General features: G+C 37.6%; 2 protein-coding genes across 2 annotated transcripts in view; both read left to right on the forward strand.

Annotated features, from left to right (window-relative positions):
• Nucleotides 1-1230, forward strand: part of LOC130078192 (gastrula zinc finger protein XlCGF8.2DB-like) — a 47747-nt gene extending 46517 nt beyond the window's left edge. The window contains exon 2 of the mRNA XM_056243716.1: nt 74-1230. Coding sequence (XP_056099691.1) covers nt 79-1230 — 1152 coding nt within the window. The 5' untranslated portion in view covers nt 74-78. The remainder of the gene's footprint in view (nt 1-73) is intronic.
• Nucleotides 1-22603, forward strand: part of LOC130078199 (gastrula zinc finger protein XlCGF57.1-like) — a 110003-nt gene that overhangs the window by 46563 nt on the left and 40837 nt on the right. The window lies entirely within an intron of this gene.

Consider the following 22603-nt stretch of genomic DNA (forward strand, 5'->3'; position numbering starts at 1 on the left):
GTGTCTTTCCCTTTACATTTCTCAATTTTTTTTTGTTTTACTGAAAATGAACCTTTCCTTACTTTCATTTTAGACCTGATGGAAGACCATGAGGAGAGGGAAGAACTGAGTGAAGCGGAGGAGAAACAACATCATGTCAAAACCGGTGAAAAATCTTTGAGTCACTCACAGACTGAAAGTAATTTATTGAAAAGAAGAGCCAAAAAAAAATCTGTCACCTGCCCTCAGTGTGGGAAGAGTTACGCAGTAAAAGGAACCCTTAGGGATCACATGAAAATCCACACTGGAAAGAAGCCGTACAAATGTGATCAGTGTGGAAAGAGTTTCACATTAAAAGGAACCCTTAGGGATCACATGAAAATCCACACTGGAGAGAAGCCGTACTCATGTGATCAGTGTGGAAAGAGTTTCACATTAAAAGGAACCCTTAGGGATCACATGAAAATCCACACTGGAGAGAAGCCGTACTCATGTGATCAGTGTGGAAAGAGTTTCACATTAAAAGGAACCCTTAGTGATCACATGAAAATCCACACTGGAGAGAAGCCGTACTCATGTGATCAGTGTGGGATGAGTTTCACATTTAAAGGATCCCTTAAGGAACACATGACAATCCACACTGGAGAGAAGCCGCACACGTGTGATCAATGTGGGAGGAGTTTCAGAAAAGCATGCACTTTGAAAATACACCTGCGTTGTCATTCTGGAGAAAGACCGTTTACCTGTGATCAGTGTGGTAAAAGATTTTTTAGGAGAGATGCGCTGAAGGACCACATGAAAGTTCACACACAGGAGAAGCCTTACACATGTCCTTTGTGTGGAAAGAGTTTTAGTCAGATGAGTTCTCTAAATGTACACCAGAAAAGACACAATGGTGTGAAGAATCACATGTGCTTTGATTGTGGGAAGACTTTTGTTAGAGATGCTGAACTGAAAAAGCACCAGAGAATTCACACTGGAGAAAAACCTTACAAGTGTTCATACTGTGACAAGAGATTCACATGTTCAGTATATCTGAAAACACATGAGAGGATCCACACTGGAGTGAAACCTTACAAGTGTTCATACTGTGACAAGAGATTCAAATGTTCAGGATCTCTGAAATCACATGAGAGGGTCCACACTGGAGAGAAACCGTATCACTGCCCTCCGTGTGGGAAGAGTTTCGCTCATTCATCTTCTCTTCTCAATCATACAAAAAAATGTTTGAAATCAAGAAATCATGTCTGAATTCATCTTCAGATCCATCACATTCAAAATGCGACATTGTGTCCTCACCAAACAATAAAACTAAGCAGTCAAATCTATCTCTTCTAAATAAATCTTCCCAAACCAGCCACAACAAGTGACAGGACAATGAAACATTCAAAGTTATTACAGTGAACAGAGTCCCTCTTTACCGAGATCAACATGAGTTTCTCCCAAATCAACAATATCTAAGAAGTTCTTGTATAAATGTTTACTTCATGATATAATACCAAATCATGCTTTATTATGATTATTGTATTTTGATCTATTTATATTTAAACATTTTATAAAAGTGAACGGGAGTGGATTCTTAAGGTGCGTTCCATTCGACAGGGTGTGTTCCCTACTCCCTGAACACGGTACATGAGTTGAAGTGGACTTCGCTGACAATAATCACTCATTTGGAATGCCCTGCAACGTCATCAAAAAAAGGCAACAACAGGGTCGCGCAGATTATGATATAACTTAATTCAATTTTGTAATTTACTTTCCTTTCTAATTTAAAATCATATAGGCCTATAGATACATTCATCACCCCAACCGTTCATAAATACTCTAGTTTGTATAATAATAACAATATTTAAGAATACTCAATGCATACGTAAAATCAGAGCCGTTAGAAATTTAAATTTAAAATCTCTTCCAACGGCTCTGCTCTATGGTTAGTTCCGACTGGTGACGCGGTGCACAATGACAGTTGGTTGATTTTCGCTCTCCACTTCCTGTGAAGTGATGTATCGATATTCCCTACGCCGTTTGCAGTGCCCTTTGAACTGAACATGTTCGTTCCCTTCGGATTGGAATCTCACTTAAGATGGCGAAATACCCTGTGAAGTCCACTTCGCAGTCCACTTACGGTCGAATGGAACGCACCTTTATGCTCCATCGCCTTCCCTTTGGCTTCTTATTATATCCTTTTACTCCATGTTTAATTAGCATTTATTAATCAGTATTATCTTTTATGCAGTGATTCAATAGACTGCAATGTTTGTAGAATGTGCTTCGCCGAGCTGTAAAAAACGCGAATTGCTTGTTAACTGCAGGCCGAGGGCCGGGAGAGAGCGGCGCGAGGCCGAGGGCGGTGAGAGAGCGGCGCGAGGCCGAGGGCGGTGAGAGAGCGGCGCGAGGCCGATGGCCGTGAGAGAGCGGCGCGAGGCCGATGGCCGTGAGAGAGCGGCGCGAGGCCGATGGCCGTGAGAGAGCGGCGCGAGGCCGATGGCCGTGAGAGAGCGGCGCGAGGCCGATGGCCGTGAGAGAGCGGCGCGAGGCCGATGGCCGTGAGAGAGCGGCGCGAGGCAGAGGGCCGTGAGAGAGCGGCGCGAGGCCGATGACGGGATTACTGATGATCGACACCAGTGAGGTGCACCAGTCTCGTATCTCTCACGGAGGAGTGGAAGCTTAAAAGGAGGAGCGACGCCAGTGAAGGATGAGAGAGGCCAGGACTGGATTTTATTTTATGTTTTGTTTTTGTCTTTACTTAAATTTTTGTATTTGTTTATTTTTTTTTTTATTAAAATTGTTGATTGTTCGCCGTTTCCCGCCTCCTTCTTGCCATAACATCTAAGCTTGTTAGAGAACCACATTTGAGATTAGATTTGGATCTTCATTTAAGACAGCTTTATTGGGTATACATATGATACACTGATGCAAGTCAGTAAAAAAATGTACATATTTAATTGTAGAAGTCTGAAAGCCATAAAAAGAATACATTTATTACAAGCTTAATATTTTGTTTACCTTCATTCACTTAAAAAGTATTATCATTGTTAGGCATTCACAGCAGTCATATATCATTAAAATTAATGTCTAATTGTTGAAACCTGGAAGCCACAGAGATCACACATCATTACTTTATACATTTTGTAATTAAAGACTATATATATAATTAAATGATTAATTTTCTCTTTATTCATTAAGTTGCATTATATCAGCATAGTGCATGGCAGTCACAGTCATTTAAGTTCTATTATAATTGGTCAAACTTGAAAGCCAACATCAATATTGTTTACTTTCTTTAGACATTATACAATATCACTCAATACACAATGCCTACTATTAAATACTATTACACATTTGCTGTTGCGGTAATGCCGTTGGAGTCCTACCTGTTGTGACATTCTCTACTCTGCCTTCTCTTAAAAATAGCATTTTATCAAGGTAAAATCTACATATAGTTCCCAACGAAAGTATTGCCTCTCCTTCATTGATATCCATTTTTTATATCTAAAGGCTAAAGGTTGCAGGCAGGCTTTGCCTTCAAATGGCTCTGGTATGGCTGTGTTCTCGTTGCATTTACAATTTTGACCAGCAGGTGTCGCTAGTGTACAGTGTTTCGGGCTCTTTCAATCAACTCCTTTTCTGGGTGTTTTTATTGTTCTGAATGATGGATTGGTTTTGCTATGACATTCACTGGTGTGTAACTCATTTGTCCTGTGGCTACAACAATGCATCTCTGTGAAATAGTGATTCTACTCTAAACTAGACCGAAAAAAAACACAAAAACATATATAGGCCTATGTAAATCATAATCCTGTGAGTTTCACAAATATTATTCAGTACAGTTCTCCAGCATGAAAAGCAGGGAATGCCAAGAATATACTGTATCGCTGAAGCCCAGACACTTCAAGTGGGAGGAGCCTGTGCCTCAAGTAGGCGGAGCCTTACGTTAGTGGGGTTAAAGGGTTAGTTCGCCCATTAAGACATGAAGTTGTATGCAATCCTTACCAGCACTATAGTGGATACACACTGACCCACTCTGTGGTCACCTCCCTGGTCTGAGTTCTGGCCGCTGGAAGTTTTTCAAGAAAGTACTCCCGGTTAGTTTCCGGGGCCACAAAACTGTGCGTTTTTACGTGAAAAAAATTATTTGCGTTTCAAAGCTTGATTAATTTACCACACAAAAAACACGCCGGGCAAAATTCATACCTCAGTTTTAATGGGCACTATTTTTGTTATGTCTAAGTCCTGGTAATCATGAAGACAAGTAACCCACAAGCAATGCCAAAGTGCCACACGGCTACATAATTAGACAGCAGGTGCAACAACTATACGATTCTTACTCTACACCTTTTATAGGTAACATCATGTGAACTACAGCGCCATCTCCTGACAAGTAGGCCTACATAAACACAACAATTTTCTTTCCATTTCTATCAATCCGCGCTGCTGTCAACGTCAACATTGCGCACGTTCCGATCAGCTGTTCCATAGTGTTTACACAATCGATTGACAACGACGTAAAAAGTAGAAAATGAACAATGGTGCAAACTTGTAAATTCCCAGGCTGTGACCACAAGAATGTGCCGGGATCACCGTTCAGATTCCATTGTTTTCCTGTTTCGGATATAGCTACGAGACAGCTTTGGCTGGTTGCCATCGGCTACTCTAAATGTTATTGATTGCAACACAAAACCTCAATTGTGTGTTTGTTAAATCAAATAGTTTTCTCAGCAAATTGTACCTATATCCCTATATACTGTTTTTATATTAGACATCTTTTCACGTGTTTTCCACTGGAGTCTAAACAGCTTGTTTACCGTACAGTTTAGACATGGGATCATAAAGTTAGTAAATGCTTACCCGTGGTACTGGTACAGCAAAACTATTTAAAATCTGTTTTTTTCTTTTTCCTCCTTGGTTGGGGATGTGATCGTTTTCGCTGAAGTGAGCACTGCACACACGGTAATCCTAGATATTTTAGCTCCCGCAGAGTAGCCGATGGCAACCAGCCAAAGCTGTCTTTTTTTTCTTTCTTTTTTTAAAAATTTTTTTTAGGGTTTGTTATGTTAAAAGCTATCAGGGACTAGATTGTTTTAGGTTTGAGAAAATAGTATAAGAAAAGTGATTTAATAATGAAAGCTTCTTAAAGTGAAATGAAATAGTTTATTCGGTTGCATTCCATTCAGTACAATATTCATGAAATAATGCTGAAATATGGTAAAATACACAAATGCTGACAGTTGTTTTTAAGGCAGCTGTAGCACAAGTCTGTTTCAGGTCTAGACAGGTTTTAAACATTCATAGGCAGATGTGGGATTATTAAGCTGTTATTGAATACTCTTTTTTTACAGGTCATCCTTTACAAAAAAATACTGCAGTTTTTTTAAAGTAATACTGCAGTTTTTGCTACATGTAGAAAAATGCAGTTTTTTGGACACGAAAAAACTGCAATATTGCAGTATAGCTGGAGTACAACTGCAGTTACGGCAATACAACTGAAGTAGCACTACATATCAGAAATACTGCAGTATTATTGAAGTAGTACTACAATAATACTGCAATATAACTGCGGTATTACTACACTGAATACTACAATAATACTGCAATATAACTGCAGTAGTACTGCACTGAATACTACAATAATACTGCAATATAACTGCAGTAGTACTGCACTGAATACTACAATAATACTGCAATATAACTGCAGTAGTACTGCACTGAATACTACAATAATACTGCAATATAACTGCAGTAGTACCGCACTGAATACTACAATAATACTGCAATATAACTGCGGTATTACTGCACTGAATACTACAATAATACTGCAATATAACTGCAGTAGTACCGCACTGAATACTACAATAATACTGCAATATAACTGCAGTAGTACTGCACTGAATACTACAATAATACTGCAATATAACTGCGGTAGTACTGCACTGAATACTACAATAATACTGCAATATAACTGCGGTATTACTGCACTGAATACTACAATAATACTGCAATATAACTGCGGTATTACTGCACTGAATACTACTATAATACTGCAATATAACTGCAGTAGTACTGCACTGAATACTACAATAATACTGCAATATAACTGCAGTAGTACTGCACTGAATACTACAATAATACTGCAATATAACTGCAGTAGTACTGCAATACATAATACAGCTAAAGTATAATTACAATACTACTACAATACTACTGAAATGCAATACTAATAAAATGCTGTACAATACCATTGAAATACAACCAGAATATCCTAAATAAGTTTTATTTTCACACATCTGCAATATAATGAATTAAGATACAAAACAGTGAATGTCTCAAACTGCAATGCAACAAATAATGTGATTTTACTTTTTTTTTTACTTCAAATAACAGGCTGAGAGTTAGACAATGTATTTAAAGTGTTTATTTACAAATCATGCATATATCTTCCTCCACATTATTCAGAGAAGTTGTGTTTTTTGAAGAGCTTATTCTCATTATTCCACTTTGTTCTTTTAACTGCCTTCATCTCAGATGTGGAAACACGATTGTGGATGTAGTCTGTAAAAAACAAACAAACAAAAAGAATCAGAGACACTCTTTTCAGTTAGGCCGGTGACACACTGGCTGCGTGGCGTAAGAGTCTCAGCTGCGTGGCGTGTCCGTTTTTATTTCAGCTCCCATGTTAACAGGTTAGAGCTTGCAGACTGCCTGCATGACACGCATGTCTCAGGCACGAGGAAAACGCGTGCATGCTAGAAATAGAACCGACGCCTATTTTTCACGGGACACGCAAGCGCATTGGAAGCTTTCCAGGCAAAATAGAATAGGAAAAGATGTTTATATGTTATTTTGTACACGAATACATATTAATAAATTACATTTTGATGGTTGAATATGGGATGATTATAGTATCAAAATGATTAACACGTGCAAGCACACTTATCAATGAACTTGATACATGTGGCAGAAATGTTTTATCCATGCCTTTCAACTTGTGTGTGCAAAATTCAAAATTGAATGAATGTGAAGCAATTTGTACAAATAGAGACATTTTTGTGAATACAAATGGTTTCCTTTGTATTAGTGTATCATAATTTGCGCATGCAACACAGAAGATGTGCATGTGTGGATCAGGTGACGCGCGTGCATTCATTGACGTCTTTTCTTTGTCGATCTCATTTGATTCATTTGGATTTTGAGACTTTCTTTTCGCGGTTTTTAAGCATTTCACAACCCACACACAAACAACTACAAATGAATAGGCCTGGTGCTAATTATTAATATGTGCACAACTACCCATCTATTTGACAAATTCACAAATGTGCGTCACTACATTTTAACTAATACAATACAACTTGTGTGTGCAAAATCCAAAATCACATGAATGTGCAGCATTTTGTACAAATAGAGACATAGTTGTTAATACAAAACCTCGATTTTGTATTAATGTAGGCCAGAATTTGTGCATGCAACAAGTAAGATGTGCAGTTGTGGATCAGGTGACACGCGTGCATTCATTGACTCGTTTCTGAGTCGATCCTATTTGATTCATTTAAATTTTGAGACTTTCATTTCGCGGGTTTCGCCTTCCACGATCCACACACAGCTGTCTGAGAAAACCTGCTACCACTAGATGGCAGTATTCTGCTAAAACAGACAACGGCCGCGTAATCAAGCGTTCTTCCGCATTTAAGACGCTTAATGAGAGTGATATTGAAGCACCAAATTTAGTACACAATAATATAGGCCTACCCTATTAATAAAGCATACTTTATAGAGGTAAACAGATAACATCAGATTATGAACAACACCCATAGAAAACCATTAGTTGCATGTAGCCTACAGTATATTGGCTACGAGTTTAAATATCACCGTCTTACTGCATTGACGTTAAGCTTTTTCTTTATAATATGCTCTATGGGAGGAAAACTATATAGCCTACAGACAAGAGACTACATGAACGCAACGCACGGCGTTTCAATTAATGGCATTTTCCTTCCTGTTAAAAAAAGGTGAAATTTCGCAGTTGCGTTCATATTATATGCTTATTTTTATCTGACTACACATTGTGTACATAGTATACAAGCTTTGGAATTTGAAAATGTCTGTTTTTAAACATTAAAGACGATTTTCGCAGTACATTTGTTTTCCCTTGACCCTTAAGCCACTGTTATAGGCTATAGTCTTACTATAGCACGATGAGTTTTAACAATATGCAACCATTGTATGTCGACATGAAATATTAATTGAAAATCAACTGGCGTAGCGGGCCTGTAGCTGCATATTTCTACATGAGAATGCTTCGACGCGCTAACCACAGCTCATGATGCACAAGAGAACGTCTGCCAATTCCACTAACTGCGTTAAAACCACTGGTCTATATAATGTCATTCTATATAGATCAGTGGTTAAAACGTATAATTTGTTTTAATGCAATTACTTTTAAAATTTAATAACAGACATTTTCAAATTCCAAAGCTCGTAGAAGGTTTCTGTAAGACTGACTTACAAGTAAAATTTGGACAATACTTCCCTTCATGTAGCCTGTAGCCTATTCTGCAGAAAAATACTGTAATTCACCAAAAGGGTTTTTTCATGTTCAAAATAGTTGTAGTAGTGACTAGGCTTGCTTACTACGGGTGTAATTGTCCCAATACCTCCCTTCATGTAGCCTATTTACAGTAAACTATTATTATTTTATATACAAATTACTGTAATTAACCAAACGGGTTTTTGGTGACTTGCAGGTGAATAATGTAAAATTTCACCTGACTTATCACTAGGAACGTACTACAACCTTTGGAACATGAATAGAAAAACAATTTACAGTAATGTAAAAAATTGTACTGTTCAATCGAGATATTGGCTGGACATACAGTAGGCAAGTCAGTCTGCCCACTAGACTTCCAATGTTATAATATAACATTTGAATGAATGACTGGACGTTTATATTTTTTTGACTGTGAGTGGAGTTTGTAGATGTTCCCTTTATAAAATGTGGCGAATATCAAACCTAAAACTTACTTCACTGCGCTCTCGGACCGGTTGCTCTCCCATTCACATGCGAAGTTAAACGCAACTGCAGAATTTCGTGTTAAGCTTTTTCTTTTTAGCAGGCTCGAAGGAAAATGCCATTAATTGAAACGCCGTGCGTTGCGTTCATGTAGTCTCTTGTCTGTAGGCTATATAGTTTTCCTCCCATAGAGCATATTATAAAGAAAAAGCTTAACGTCAATGCAGTAAGACGGTGATATTTAAACTCGTAGCCAATATACTGTAGGCTACATGCAACTAATGGTTTTCTATGGGTGTTGTTCATAATCTGATGTTATCTGTTTACCTCTATAAAGTATGCTTTATTAATAGGGTAGGCCTATATTATTGTGTACTAAATTTGGTGCTTCAATATCACTCTCATTAAGCGTCTTAAATGCGGAAGAACGCTTGATTACGCGGCCGTTGTCTGTTTTAGCAGAATACTGCCATCTAGTGGTAGCAGGTTTTCTCAGACAGCTGTGTGTGGATCGTGGAAGGCGAAACCCGCGAAATGAAAGTCTCAAAATTCAAATGAATCAAATAGGATCGACTCAGAAACGAGTCAATGAATGCACGCGTGTCACCTGATCCACAACTGCACATCTTACTTGTTGCATGCACAAATTCTGAGATGGTCCTCACTGCAGAACATGAAATCCACGGGGAGGAGTCGGATCCAGATCCAACTCCTCCCACCTTACATATACCTAAACCTACCCATCTCCGCCCCCTGATCCCTAAACACACCCCTAATCCCTAAACCCACCCCTAATCCTACCCATCTCCACCCCTCGGATCTTGATCCGACTCCTCCCTGTGGATCTTATGTACTGCATTGAGGTGCTACTGCAAATTCTGGCCTACATTAATACAAAATCGAGGTTTTGTATTAACAACTATGTCTCTATTTGTACAAAATGCTGCACATTCATGTGATTTTGGATTTTGCACACACAAGTTGTATTGTATTAGTTAAAATGTATAGTGACGGGTCCGTGTATGGTCCGTGTATCTTTTGGTCATTTGATTTCCTGTTTGGAATGGAATAACGAGAAATGAAATCCAGCTCGTTTATTCGTTTTTTTGTTTAGTTTAAAAAACGAAAAATTAGATTTTGGCTCGATTTTTCATTTTTCGTTTGTGGTTTACAAATCGGTTTATGGGTTCGATATTTCATTTGCACACGTGGGCGGCGCTGAAACGCCCCTTTCATCTGATTGATCAAACCGCTCCGCCTTCAGTACAAGCTTTTCTTTCTGTCGGGCAGAATAAGAGTATTAATAAATGCACTTTAATAAAACAATGTCTGAAACCACCACTCACTGTTAACTACGCACAATATTTGAAGCAGAAATGTTGCTGGTAATGGGGGCTCTGCGACCCCAGTAATGTGAGCCACAGTAGACCTATGACAGATTATTTTAGCATTTCCCATTGATAAATACAGTGCAAATAGTTCCGTCTCTTTGGATAAAAGGGAAGTGGAAATAAAAATCAATAATAGGCTGAACTGTAACATGATAATATGTTCATAACATTTACCACTCTCGTCTTTTATTTACATCAAAAGGTGTGTGTGTGACATGCACAGTATATGCCTAAATAATTTTGAAAATTGAATAGAAATAAAGTTTATATTTATAAATGTAAGCATAGGCTATAGCCTACTCGGTTCACATGAAAAGAAAGAGACAGAAAAGAGAGAAGCTAGAATCAGTGAACGTACAGAACGTAGGCTAGGCTACTTTCAAAATTAGCAGGGTTTGGGATTAATTAAAATCATGACAGTTGAAGAGCACGGCATACCTTTAAAATGTTATTAGTTTTATTATAAAACTAATACAATTTTATTACATACTGAATTGGTCGATGTTTCTCTGAGTTCTGTTTATTATGTTGGCTTGAGAAAGCATATATTTAAACGTTATTATTATTATTATGAGAAATTGACTCCGCCTAGAACTTTAATGCTTCACCAAACTCAGCTCAGACCTTCAGACTGGTCTGACTCGCTTATATCTTTTTCTAACTGGTCAGACTTACTTTCCCAAAAGAATCCATTGACTTGCGTTATCTGAGCAATGGGCGTAATACTTAATGCTGTCCACTAGAGGGGGCGACAGGATAATACGTCTTTCTACTCTTTTCCTGTTTGCATCAGTTTAAATGACAAATAAAAGCATGAATTTCATTCATAAATAGGCCATATCTGTGTATGAGAACAAGCTTTACATTTCAAGCTGTAAAACTAATTAAAACTTGAACCCTACTTCAAAGTTTGCCACTCTATAGTTTCTTTTAAGATATTGTTAGTTTTTGCATTTAATATTAGTCCATCTTTTATTTGTCATGAGCTCTATATTTTAAGATGTACTAGAAAAAATATGATTCAACAACAAAAACTCTGTTTTAACTCGGCAAATGTGTTTTCCTTTCAAGGCTATAGCCTACAAGTTAGCCTGCTTTTTGCCATGGCTTGCCATACTGCCCAGAATAAACTATATTTTCTCCACACGAGATGTTTAAAAACCCTGCATGTAGTTTTTGTGAAGACGAGCGCATATCTTACAATATCTTACAAAGGTTCTATCTATCTATCTATCTATCTATCTATCTATCTATCTATCTATCTATCTATCTATCTATCTATCTATCTATCTATCTATCTATCTATCTATCTATCTATCTATCTATCTATCTATCTATCTATCTGTCGGACTGACTATATGAAAAACTTGAATGCAAACATTTATGCACAAATATATCTTAAATAACAGTTTTAAAAAAGGTGGTCTGCTATATTTCACAAAGGAAGCCCATTTGTGTGTTATACGAGAAGGATAGCCTACTGTAAAATTAGCTGGTTTACGTAAAAATGCGGATTGATCATTGCACAGTTATTCCAGACGCCTCCCGGTGCTATTCGTATTGGAATTGTGTAATCACAGATTATGAACGGATGTTTTACACAACAACAAGGATATATTCCCATTGGGTTTTCATGTTTTATGGGAACTTTAGACATCATGATTTTTATACTGTACAAACTGTGTTATCCCCTAACTCTAATGTAACCGTTATGGGTAGGTCATCTACGGACAACTAATGTTACGGACATATTTTATCATGGTACAGTTCAGTTATTGATTTTTATTTCCACTTCCCTTTTATGGTAAATGGACTGCATTTATATAGCGCTTTCACAGACCCAATGGCCACCAAAGCGCTTTACAATTTGCCTCACATTCACCCATTCATACACCGACGGGCGACGGCAGCCATGCAAGGCGCCATCCAGCTCGTCGGGAGCAGCTGGGGTTAGGTGTCTTGCTCATGGACACCTCGACACTTGGTCAAGTGGAACCGAGGATTGAACCACCAACCTTCCGGTTTGTAGAAAACCAACATGAACCACCGAGCCACTGCCGCCCCTTTATCCAAAGAGACGGAACTATTTGCACTGTATTTATCAATGGGAAATGCTAAAATAATCTGTCATAGGTCTACTGTGGCTCACATTACTGGGGTCGCAGAGCCCCCATTACCAGCAACATTTCTGCTTCAAATATTGTGCGTAGTTAACAGTGAGTGGTGGTTTCAGACATTGTTTTATTAAAGTGCATTTATTAATACTCTTATTCTGCCCGACAGAAAGAAAAGCTTGTACTGAAGGCGGGGCGGTTTGACCAATCAGATGAAAGGGGCGTTTCAGCGCCGCCCACGTGTGCAAATGAAATATCGAACCCATAAACCGATTTGTAAACCACAAACGAAAAATGAAAAATCGAGCCAAAATCTAATTTTTCGTTTTTTAAACTAAACAAAAAAACGAATAAACGAGCTGGATTTCATTTCTCGTTATTCCATTCCAAACAGGAAATCAAATGACCAAAAGATACACGGACCGTGTACGTTTTGATAGTTTGTTTTTTTCGTTTGAACCGCGAGAAACCACCTTTTTTTCGTTTGTCGTTTTAAACCAAAAACAAAGAAACGGTAAAAAAAAAAGAGCCGTTCTCCCGTTTTTGGTTCTGAATACAAAAACGAAAAATGACAAAACAAAAATCAAATAACGGTCCGATTTTTTTTTTTTTTTTAAATTCCTTTTTCCATTTTTCCGTTTGAAGATCTACATTAAAACATACCGGTAGACAGGTTGGCCACGTGACCCGGAAGTAATAGTAAATATACCATATGAAAATAAAAGCCAAGCTTTTAGAACGGTCATAATATGCAGCACATAATGTTATACCAGAGTAACGTTAGAAGAAGAAAAATCAATTAATAAATGGGCTTTATAGTTTATTTAATTTAATATCGTGCCTATCCAGACATCACCAGTCAGTTGGTAATATAGGTTAACCTAAGAACTTATTGTGTGTGCAGAGTTGTTACTGTTAGCGCTATATTATGTAATTAGGTGTTCAAGCACAAAGTGCTGAAAACCTATTGTAATTGTAAGGATTTTTATTATTATTATTATTATTTTCCCCTAAAACGCATCGTGCAGCCCAAACTGTAAGAGCTGGAGCTCTGAAACTTTGCCAGATGGTAGTACAAAAATCGAGGAGAGGTTATCAAAGTATGAGCCCGATTGGCCCATAGGTGGCGCTACAGCAAGCAAAAGTACTAAAATGGCCATAACTCCTCAACCGTTTGTCCTAGAATCAAGGTTTTTACATCACCGTGATCCCTGGCTCAAGGCGAACAAGATGTATATCTCGGATTGTCGATTTGAGCCCAGGAAAAAATTTTATGGCCGATTTTGTCCAAAACCTACTTTTGCAAACTAGTCCCTGGTTTTTGGCTTGATCTGAACCAAACTGGTGCAGAAATGTTCTGTGGAGTCTGACTATCAATAATTATTGAGAAAAAGTTGAAAAATTGCATTTGGTTGGCCATAACAGAGTCATGTAGGAAATGGTTCATGGCAAAATGCAGTCAAAAGCCTATAAATCCTGAAGAAAAAGGCAAAACTTCACCAAAATTGATGAGCATATGTGTCATGACATGCTGAGGAAGCATGCAAAGTTTAATGGAGATTGGACCAAAGGTGGCGCTATAACCGCCAAAAAGGTTGCTTATTATTAGGTGTTCAAGCACAAAGTGCTGAAAACCTATTGTAATTGTAAGGATTTTTATTAGGTGTTCAAGCACGAAGTGCTGAAAACCTATTGTATTCGTTCCGATTTTTATTAGGTGTTCAAGCACGAAGTGCTGAAAACCTATTGTATTTGTACTGATTTTTATTAGGTGTTCAAGCACGAAGTGCTGAAAACCTATTGTATTTGTACTGATTTTTAGGTGTTCAAGCACGAAGTGCTGAAAACCTATTGTAATTGTCCTGATTTTTAGGTGTTCAAGCACGAAGTGCTGAAAACCTATTGTAATTGTAAGGATTTTTAGGTGTTCAAGCACGAAGTGCTGAAAACCTATTGTATTTGTACTGATTTTTATTATTAGGTGTTCAAGCACGAAGTGCTGAAAACCTATTGTAATTGTAAGGATTTTTATTAGGTGTTCAAGCACGAAGTGCTGAAAACCTATTGTATTTGTACTGATTTTTATTATTATTAGGTGTTCAAGCACGAAGTGCTGAAAACCTATTGTATTTGTAAGGATTTTTATTAGGTGTTCAAGCACGAAGTGCTGAAAACCTATTGTATTTGTACAGATTTTTATTATTAGGTGTTCAAGCACGAAGTGCTGAAAACCTATTGTAATTGTGCTGATTTTTAGGTGTTCAAGCACGAAGTGCTGAAAACCTATTGTATTCGTTCCGATTTTTATTATTATTATTATTATTATTCTCCTGTAAAACGCATCGTGCAGCCCAAACCGTAAGTGCTGGAGAGTTGAAACTTTGTCAGATGGTAGTACAAAAATCGAGGAGAGGTTATCAAAGTATGAGCCCGATTGGCCTATAGGTGGCGCTACAGCGATCAATTGCGCAAAACTGCTTATAACTCCTAAACCGTATGTCGTAGACTCAAGTGTCTTATATCATTGGAAAGCTGGAGGCCTGAAGTAAAAAATGTATATCTCCGATTTCATTTCCGGTATGCAAATTTTTCCGCCATTTTGAATTTTGTCAAAAACCTAATTTTGCGAACTAGTCCCTGGTTTTTCGCCCGATCAAAACCAAACAAATGCATACATGTTCTCTGGAGTCTGATTATCAATCGTTATTGAAAAAAAGTTGATTTTTCGATTTCCGGTCGCTAGGGGGAGTAAAATGATCGTTGTGGGAGGAGCCTATTTTACTAAAAGGGCTATAATTCGAAAAGTAAATGAGATATCTTCACCAAACTCAAGAGACATGTGTATGAGGACAGTTTGAGGTCACAGTAAAAATATCGCGACGATCGAACACTAGGTGGCGCTATAACATAAAAAAACCCATAAAAGGGCTATGACCACCTGACCGTTAGTCCGATTGACTTGAAAATTGGTATGCAGTGTCTTGGTCCAAGGCCCCATGTATGTGTATGAGGAAATTGGCGTAACTCAAAAAACATGGCCGCCATTGGCCAATGAATTTGAGCACCTATTAGACGAGGTTAACGAAGGCCGATCGGAACGAAACTCGATGGGCATGTTCAACTCATGGCCCAAGAGGTCTGTAAGAGTTTTGAAAGAAATCGGCCACTAGTTGGAGCTAACGAGTTTTACGGCTCTGTAATCACGTGGTGTTTTACACATCCCCACAATATGCATATCATTTGATAGATCTCCTCATGCTAAACAACTTTGCCTCTAGAACCATTGCTGTCAATTAAATCGTTCATTAAATATTCACGAATATGTTAAAAACCTACTTTTGCGAACTAGTCCCTGGTTTTTCGCCCGATTGGAACCAGACCAGTCTAGGTCAATTCTCTGGACTCTCTAGATCAATAATTATCGAAAAAAAGTTGAACTTTTGCATTTTTCGTATGGCTATAATAGGGTCATTTAGAAAAGGGGCGTGTCCAAATACACTCAAAAGCCTATAAATCATAAATAAAAACTCAGAACTTGACAAAAATTGAGGAGCATATGTGTCATACCATGGTGAAGAAGCATGCAAAGTTTCATGGAGATCGGACAATAGGTGGCGCTATAACTGTTGAAAAGCTTTAAAACCATGCATTTCCTATGGTAAATTGCCTGTATTGGCTGTAAATGGCCTTTTCCATCTATGATTGTAAAATTTTCATATCTTAATGTTTAAAACCAGTGCAGTACAATTATCTGGACTCTCTAGATCAATAATTATCAGAAAAGGTATAATTTTTTCATTTGAATGGCTATAATAGTGTAAATTGGATGGCTAAAAGATTTTGGATGGCTATAACAGCCAATAAGTGGTATTTTACTGCCCCCTGCTGTCATTTCATCATACTACTCCCTAATATTGTTATATATAATTGAAATGTAGACTTTATTAAATCATTATTTTCACATTTACAATCACATTTTGTCCAAATTCATCTATTGGAGTATTATGGACTGCATTTATTTATTTTATTTATTACTATTTACAATTGTGTCACAGGAAGGCTGAAAACGAAAGTATAACGTTGGGCCACGCCCCCCAAGTACAAATTCACTCATAACTCGAAAACAGAAAGTCTCTGCACGCTCAAATTTTGATAGTAAGGTTCTCTCGGGGTTCTTGATCCAAATCTATCGTCGTGGGGCTCGGGAACGCCCCCCGCGACGAATTCTTAGTTAATGTTAACTAATGTAGTTAACATTAACTAAGAATGAACAATACTCCTTCAGCATTTGTTAATCTTTGTTAATGTTAATTTCAACATTTACAAATACTTTATTAAAATCTTGTTAACATTAGTTAATGCACTGTGAACTAACATAAACTAACAATGAACAGCTGGATTTGTATTAACTAATGTTAACAAAGATGAACAAAAACAGTAACAAATGTATTGCTCATGGTTCATGTTAATTAATACATTAACTACTGTTTAATAAATGAACCTTATTGTAAAGTGTTACCGACATTTTTAATCTTTTTTATCTGCTTTCAGCATTGGCTAACAAACAAACGCTTAAAGCTATTTTTTTATTAGTTTTAATATAGTTTTATATTATTACATCACAAAGAAATATGTTAAATGCATGCTTATACACCATTAAAAGAGATTTTCACAATAACATATCCCGTGTGTGTGTGTGTAAGCATATGTCTACATATGAAGCACTTGTGTGACCAGCAGAGGGCAGTAGAAGACCACTTATTGGCTCACTTTCATTTTGACACACTTGATTAGGGATGGGAATTGATAAGAATTTAACGATTCCGATTCCATTATCGATATTGCTTATCGATTCGATTCCTTATCGATTCTCATTGGGTGAGGGAATAAGTACAAATTTGTTTGTTTGTATTAACTTATTGAACTTATAACTTATTTTGTTTGTTAATTATTATTAACTCGCTGACACAGCACAGAGTATTAGGGGTGTGAACCTACAATGGTCTCACGGTTCGGTTTGATTCCGATTATCATGTCATCGATTCAGTTCAATTTGCGCGTGTTCACCCGTTCGTGAAGTCGTAGTGACAGAAACAGTGACATTCCAGTTTAAGTTTCATGGGACTAAAGTCTGTTCATGATGTGTGGCCAAATGTTTCTGCATATTTAATGCCACCTTGAAGTGAAATTTAATACCAAACCTGTGATGGAAATACACATTATTTTACATACGTATATGTAATATTTAATGTTTAACCTAAGCAATTGAAGTAATTTAATATTAACTACTTGTTTATTGAACTAAAATCAATGTAATATTTGCAATCGTGAGAATATTCAGCAAAATAGCTCCTGTCACTTAACTATATCTTATAATAAAAAATAAAATAAAAAACTATATCATATGTTATAAATAAAAAAACTCAACATGTTTTATTTTTACCTCAGTATGTTTCTTCTTTGAGTTTTTTTATGTGCTGTTATGCACATTAGTTTTGATTTCTCACTTTAAAATCTCTCACACAGACAGGCAGCGTGAGTCTCAACAGCGCTGCAGAAATACATTACAGGGCTCGACAAAGGGCTGATCAAATTAAATCATTTACACTGAAAAATTACAATTGCATAAAATAATGTTATGAAATTGATTTAAATATACAAATAAGAAACGTTGGAAAGAATGATACTACTTTTAAACATAACACTAAACCGCCAGTAGGTGGCGGCAGGCGACCGTCTTAATGAGTGAGTCATTGAGTCATTGAGTCATTGATTCATTCATACAAACGATTCGTTTTAACGGTTGATTCATTCAAGAATGAGACAGATGTTAACGTATGGGTCATTGAATCTTTGACTCAACCGATTCGATCAAAATGCTGAATCATTCAGTAATGAAAACAGGTCGAGTGTTCCTGTGAGATGCGCCGTGGTTCTGCTGTGATTTTTGTTTGGAACTATTTTCGCTGCTGAAACAGAACAAAAACAGCCAATATTGCATCTAAAATGTAAGTGACTTAATTTTAACTGTTTATTGAACTGTTGTAGGAAATCAATGTCACATTTTCAATCGTGATGGTATTCAGGAAAAATAATTCAGTTTGCTTAAAATATGTTAAACATATAAAACTCCACATTTAGATTTATTATTGGCAGTATGTTGTTAAATGAGTGTGTGTGTTGCGCTCATTTGTGTAGATTTCTCCTCGAGAGGCTGCGCGAGCGTCAACAGCGCAACCTTACCGTCAGTAATACATTTATTATCCACAATCGATCGCAACTTACAATAAAAGTAATAAAATCAGAATCATTCTCTCGGTTTAGTCATTCCCTAGTTATTTTTGTTTTTGTTGATGTTCTCATCAGGCGGACAAGCGTTAATGTCGAGTCCTGCATTATCATTATCAATCACTGTTTATGTAATAAAATCAGAATCATTCTCACGATTCGATGCTTCACTGGTTATTAGACGGACATTGGGTCCGTCAGACTGGAGAAATTTTAGCGGTAATGTGACCAGAAATATTTAAGACCCATAGAATCTGAATTTAAGACATTTTAATACTTTTTAAGGCCTTTTATTAGGAAAACTTTATTTAAGACATTTTAAGACTTTTTAAGGACCCGCGGCCACCCTGGAAAAGCAACAATGGAATGCACTAATGGTAGTTGTGTGGGGAATAAGATACATTTATGCAGTTAGCCTTTTTTTGGCTTTTTGAAAAAACTGTGTCCCTCACTGACATTGTACAAGCTGTGCCACTGACAGACTGAGCTCATTACAGCCACTTTGTAACATGGTGCTTTTGAATTAAGTTTTTTTTAATGAATAATAAATCGATTACATAGTTAATGTAATCAATGCTTGATGGGTATTTAAACATGACAGCAAGTGTAGGACACGTGGTATGTACACATGGTGTTCATACCAGGGGATTTGATGAGGTAATTATATATGTCTGGATACTCGAGCCTGGGTCATGCTTTTGGGTTGTTCTCCCAGGACTCAGCAGGATGCCGATAGGGACAAGATTGTAAACCTACAAGCGACAGCTTTCTGTGGTACCTGGTCAATGCAGGCGCTAGGAGACTGTCTATATATTGATAAGACATTCTGTAAAGAAGATCTGTATTCATATAGCTGCTAGCGCCTTTCACAGACATGTAACGTTAGCTAGTCACAAAGCGCTTTACATGAGTGTTTTATTAACGTTACATTCAGTTCTCACCACCGACATACATTCGCATACACAAATATCATTCATCATTAATACAAAGTAGTCCGTTAGTATCCATAACTGACATAATCCACAGCAAAACTTCTGTGAATAGATACCTTTTTGATTTGCCTCGGGCTTTGCCTTCGGTTTGTTTTACCCTTCGCGGCTGGTTGCTATGCAGGTCACATGATTTGTGACGTAACGCCGACCAAGAAAATACTCTCATTGAGTATGTGCGCGAGTTTGAGTGTGTGTATGCTCGCGTCTCATATGAGTATGTGCGTGGAGAGTTTGTGTGTGCGCGCGCGTCTCATATGAGTATGTGCCTGGAGAGTTTCGCGCATCTCGTGTGTGTAGAGTTTGCATGTATGCGTGAGCGACTTCAGGTGTGTCGTTGTGCATTTCATATGTATTTGTTTGAGCATTCAGCAGTATACATGTATGTTTGACTACTTAGTATATGTGTATATGCAAGTGTTTCATACAGGGATGGAAATTAGCACCCGCCACCAGCCAAATGCGGGTGATTTTGTGTTGTGGCGGGTAAACTCGCTTCACCTACCGGCCACCGTGGCGGGTAAATAAAAATAGCATACTGTTTCACCCGGACGGCGGACACTTTTAGAGGAGGCACACCTTCAAACAAAATGTGGCGTTACATCCTCTTTTACTGTCTATGGTTACATCGCAGGTGTAGAGGTCTGCAGAGAAAACATCATGGTGCGTTCACACCAGACGAGAATAGAGCGTCTGGCGCGAGTGATTTCAATGCAAAGACACGTTATGCGCGTAAAAAATTCCTGCGGCGCGAATGAGGTTTAGAACGCGCCGTGGTAGATGCGAATACGCCTCATTCGCGCGGCAAGTTCGAGCGTCTGACGCGTTCCGCGCGCATGATTTTATTGAGTGCTTTTGTGCATTCACGCGTTTGACGCGAATTCGCGTCTGCCGCCCGAGTTGAAAAATCTGAACTTTAGCGTCAATTCGCGTCGCGTTAACCAATCAGGAGCCTAGATGCTGTCACGTAGTGAAGTATCTGGATGCTTCAATAAATTATTTTGTACTAAATGCCTGATGTGGTTCTAATGCACAACAAAGCAAATATTTTATCACATAAAACTTGATTTCAATATATGAGACATATTCATTTTGTATTGAATGCTATTTATTCCATTTCATATCTAGATTATATTAAATATTATTCTAATGTAAAGGCAAACAACATACTATAGCTCATAAATCCGTGTCTGGAGAGTGTTGTGTGAGAGAAAAAAAAATCACAGGACAGGTTAATTACTTTTGGAGGCTGGCTCAATTTATCATCAAAACAAAAATAAATGACAGATTAGGTGGATGAGGCCGAGGGTGAGAGAAAGAGAAAATGTCAGTATTTCATTGAGACTTGAGATTAAATGAACTGCTTAAGTATTCTTGTAGTATTAATTTTCACATGCAGTTACACATTGTCGGTTAAAAACAAGAAAGTGGCTGGTAAAAACATTGAGTGGCTGGTAGATTTTGAAATCCACCAGCCACAGTGGCCGGTGGACAAAAAAGTTAATTTCCATCCCTGGTTTCATATATGTGTGCGTGAATGAAGTTTGATTTAAGCCCTAGACGGCACCTCATATATTGTCGTCTTTTCGCGTGAAATATAACCAAACGAGCGCTTCTGCCTCGATGTTATGTTTGATGCGTTCTGAATCAAAATAACGCAGCGCGTGTGTGACGTCATGACACATTTGCAACGAGCGGAACCGATAAGCGGAATCGTTAAGCAAGCAGGCATACTAACGGTTCCAGGGAATTGGTTAACTGGGCACCGTTTCTGAAGAAGAAACATGGTAAATCATTGTAAACAATACTATTACATGGTGTATCATGGCAAATCATGCTATAATCCTGCGGTAAATCATTCTAGAATGTGGTATATCATGGTAAATCATCCTATAACATGGTAAATCATGCTAGAATCATATTAAATCATACTAGAATATGTTCAATTGTGGTAAATCATGCTAGAACAGGGTAAATAATGGTGAATCATACTAGAACTTGGTATATCATGGTAAACAATTTTAAATCATGTTAGATTCATGGTAAATCATACTGGAACATTGTAAATAATGAAAAATAACACTGAAATGTAATATATCATGGTAAATCATGCTAAAACATGGTATATTCCATCTATGATCTCAGTGGTTAGATGCTTGCTATATAAAACTTAATGTATTTTGATGCTTTTGTGCTTAACGGCCTTAAAGGCCTTAACTGCTTGAACACCGCTAAATGCTGCTTGCAGCTTTAATTATTATTATTATTATTATTCCGCCCTAAAACGCATCGTGCAGACCAAACCGTAAGAGCTAGAGACTTGATATTTGGGATTAAGGTAGCACAGAAATCGAGGAGAGGTTATCAAAATATGAGCCCGATTGGCCCATAGGTGGCGCTATAGCACAAAAAAACAAAAAAATGGCACTATTTTCCTTAAATCTCAATAACCCTGTGTCCCAGCATCAAGTGTCTCATATCATTGGAATCCTTGGCTCAAGCAGAACAAAAAAGGCCTCAAGGATTTTATTTCCGGTATGCAAATTTTTCCGCTATTTCCGGTTTTGTCTAAAACCTACTTTTGCGAACTAGTCCCTGGTTTTTTGCCCGATTGGAACCAAACCAGTGCAGAAAGATTCTCTGGACACTGAATATCAATAATTATCGAAAAAAAGTTGAAATTTCGATTCACGGTTGCTAGGGTGTGCCCAAACGTTCGAAGGAGGCGGAGCTTATTTTACTAAAATGGATATAACTCGTGAACAAAATGAAATATTTTCACCAAACTTGGTACAAATGTGTATGAGCTCAATTCGAGGTCACAGTAAAAAAAACGCG

The sequence above is a fragment of the Rhinichthys klamathensis genome, unplaced genomic scaffold (assembly GCF_029890125.1).
Source record: "Rhinichthys klamathensis goyatoka isolate OS25496 unplaced genomic scaffold, OSU_Roscu_1.1 h1tg000830l_1, whole genome shotgun sequence".
Classification (NCBI taxonomy): domain Eukaryota; kingdom Metazoa; phylum Chordata; class Actinopteri; order Cypriniformes; family Leuciscidae; genus Rhinichthys; species Rhinichthys klamathensis.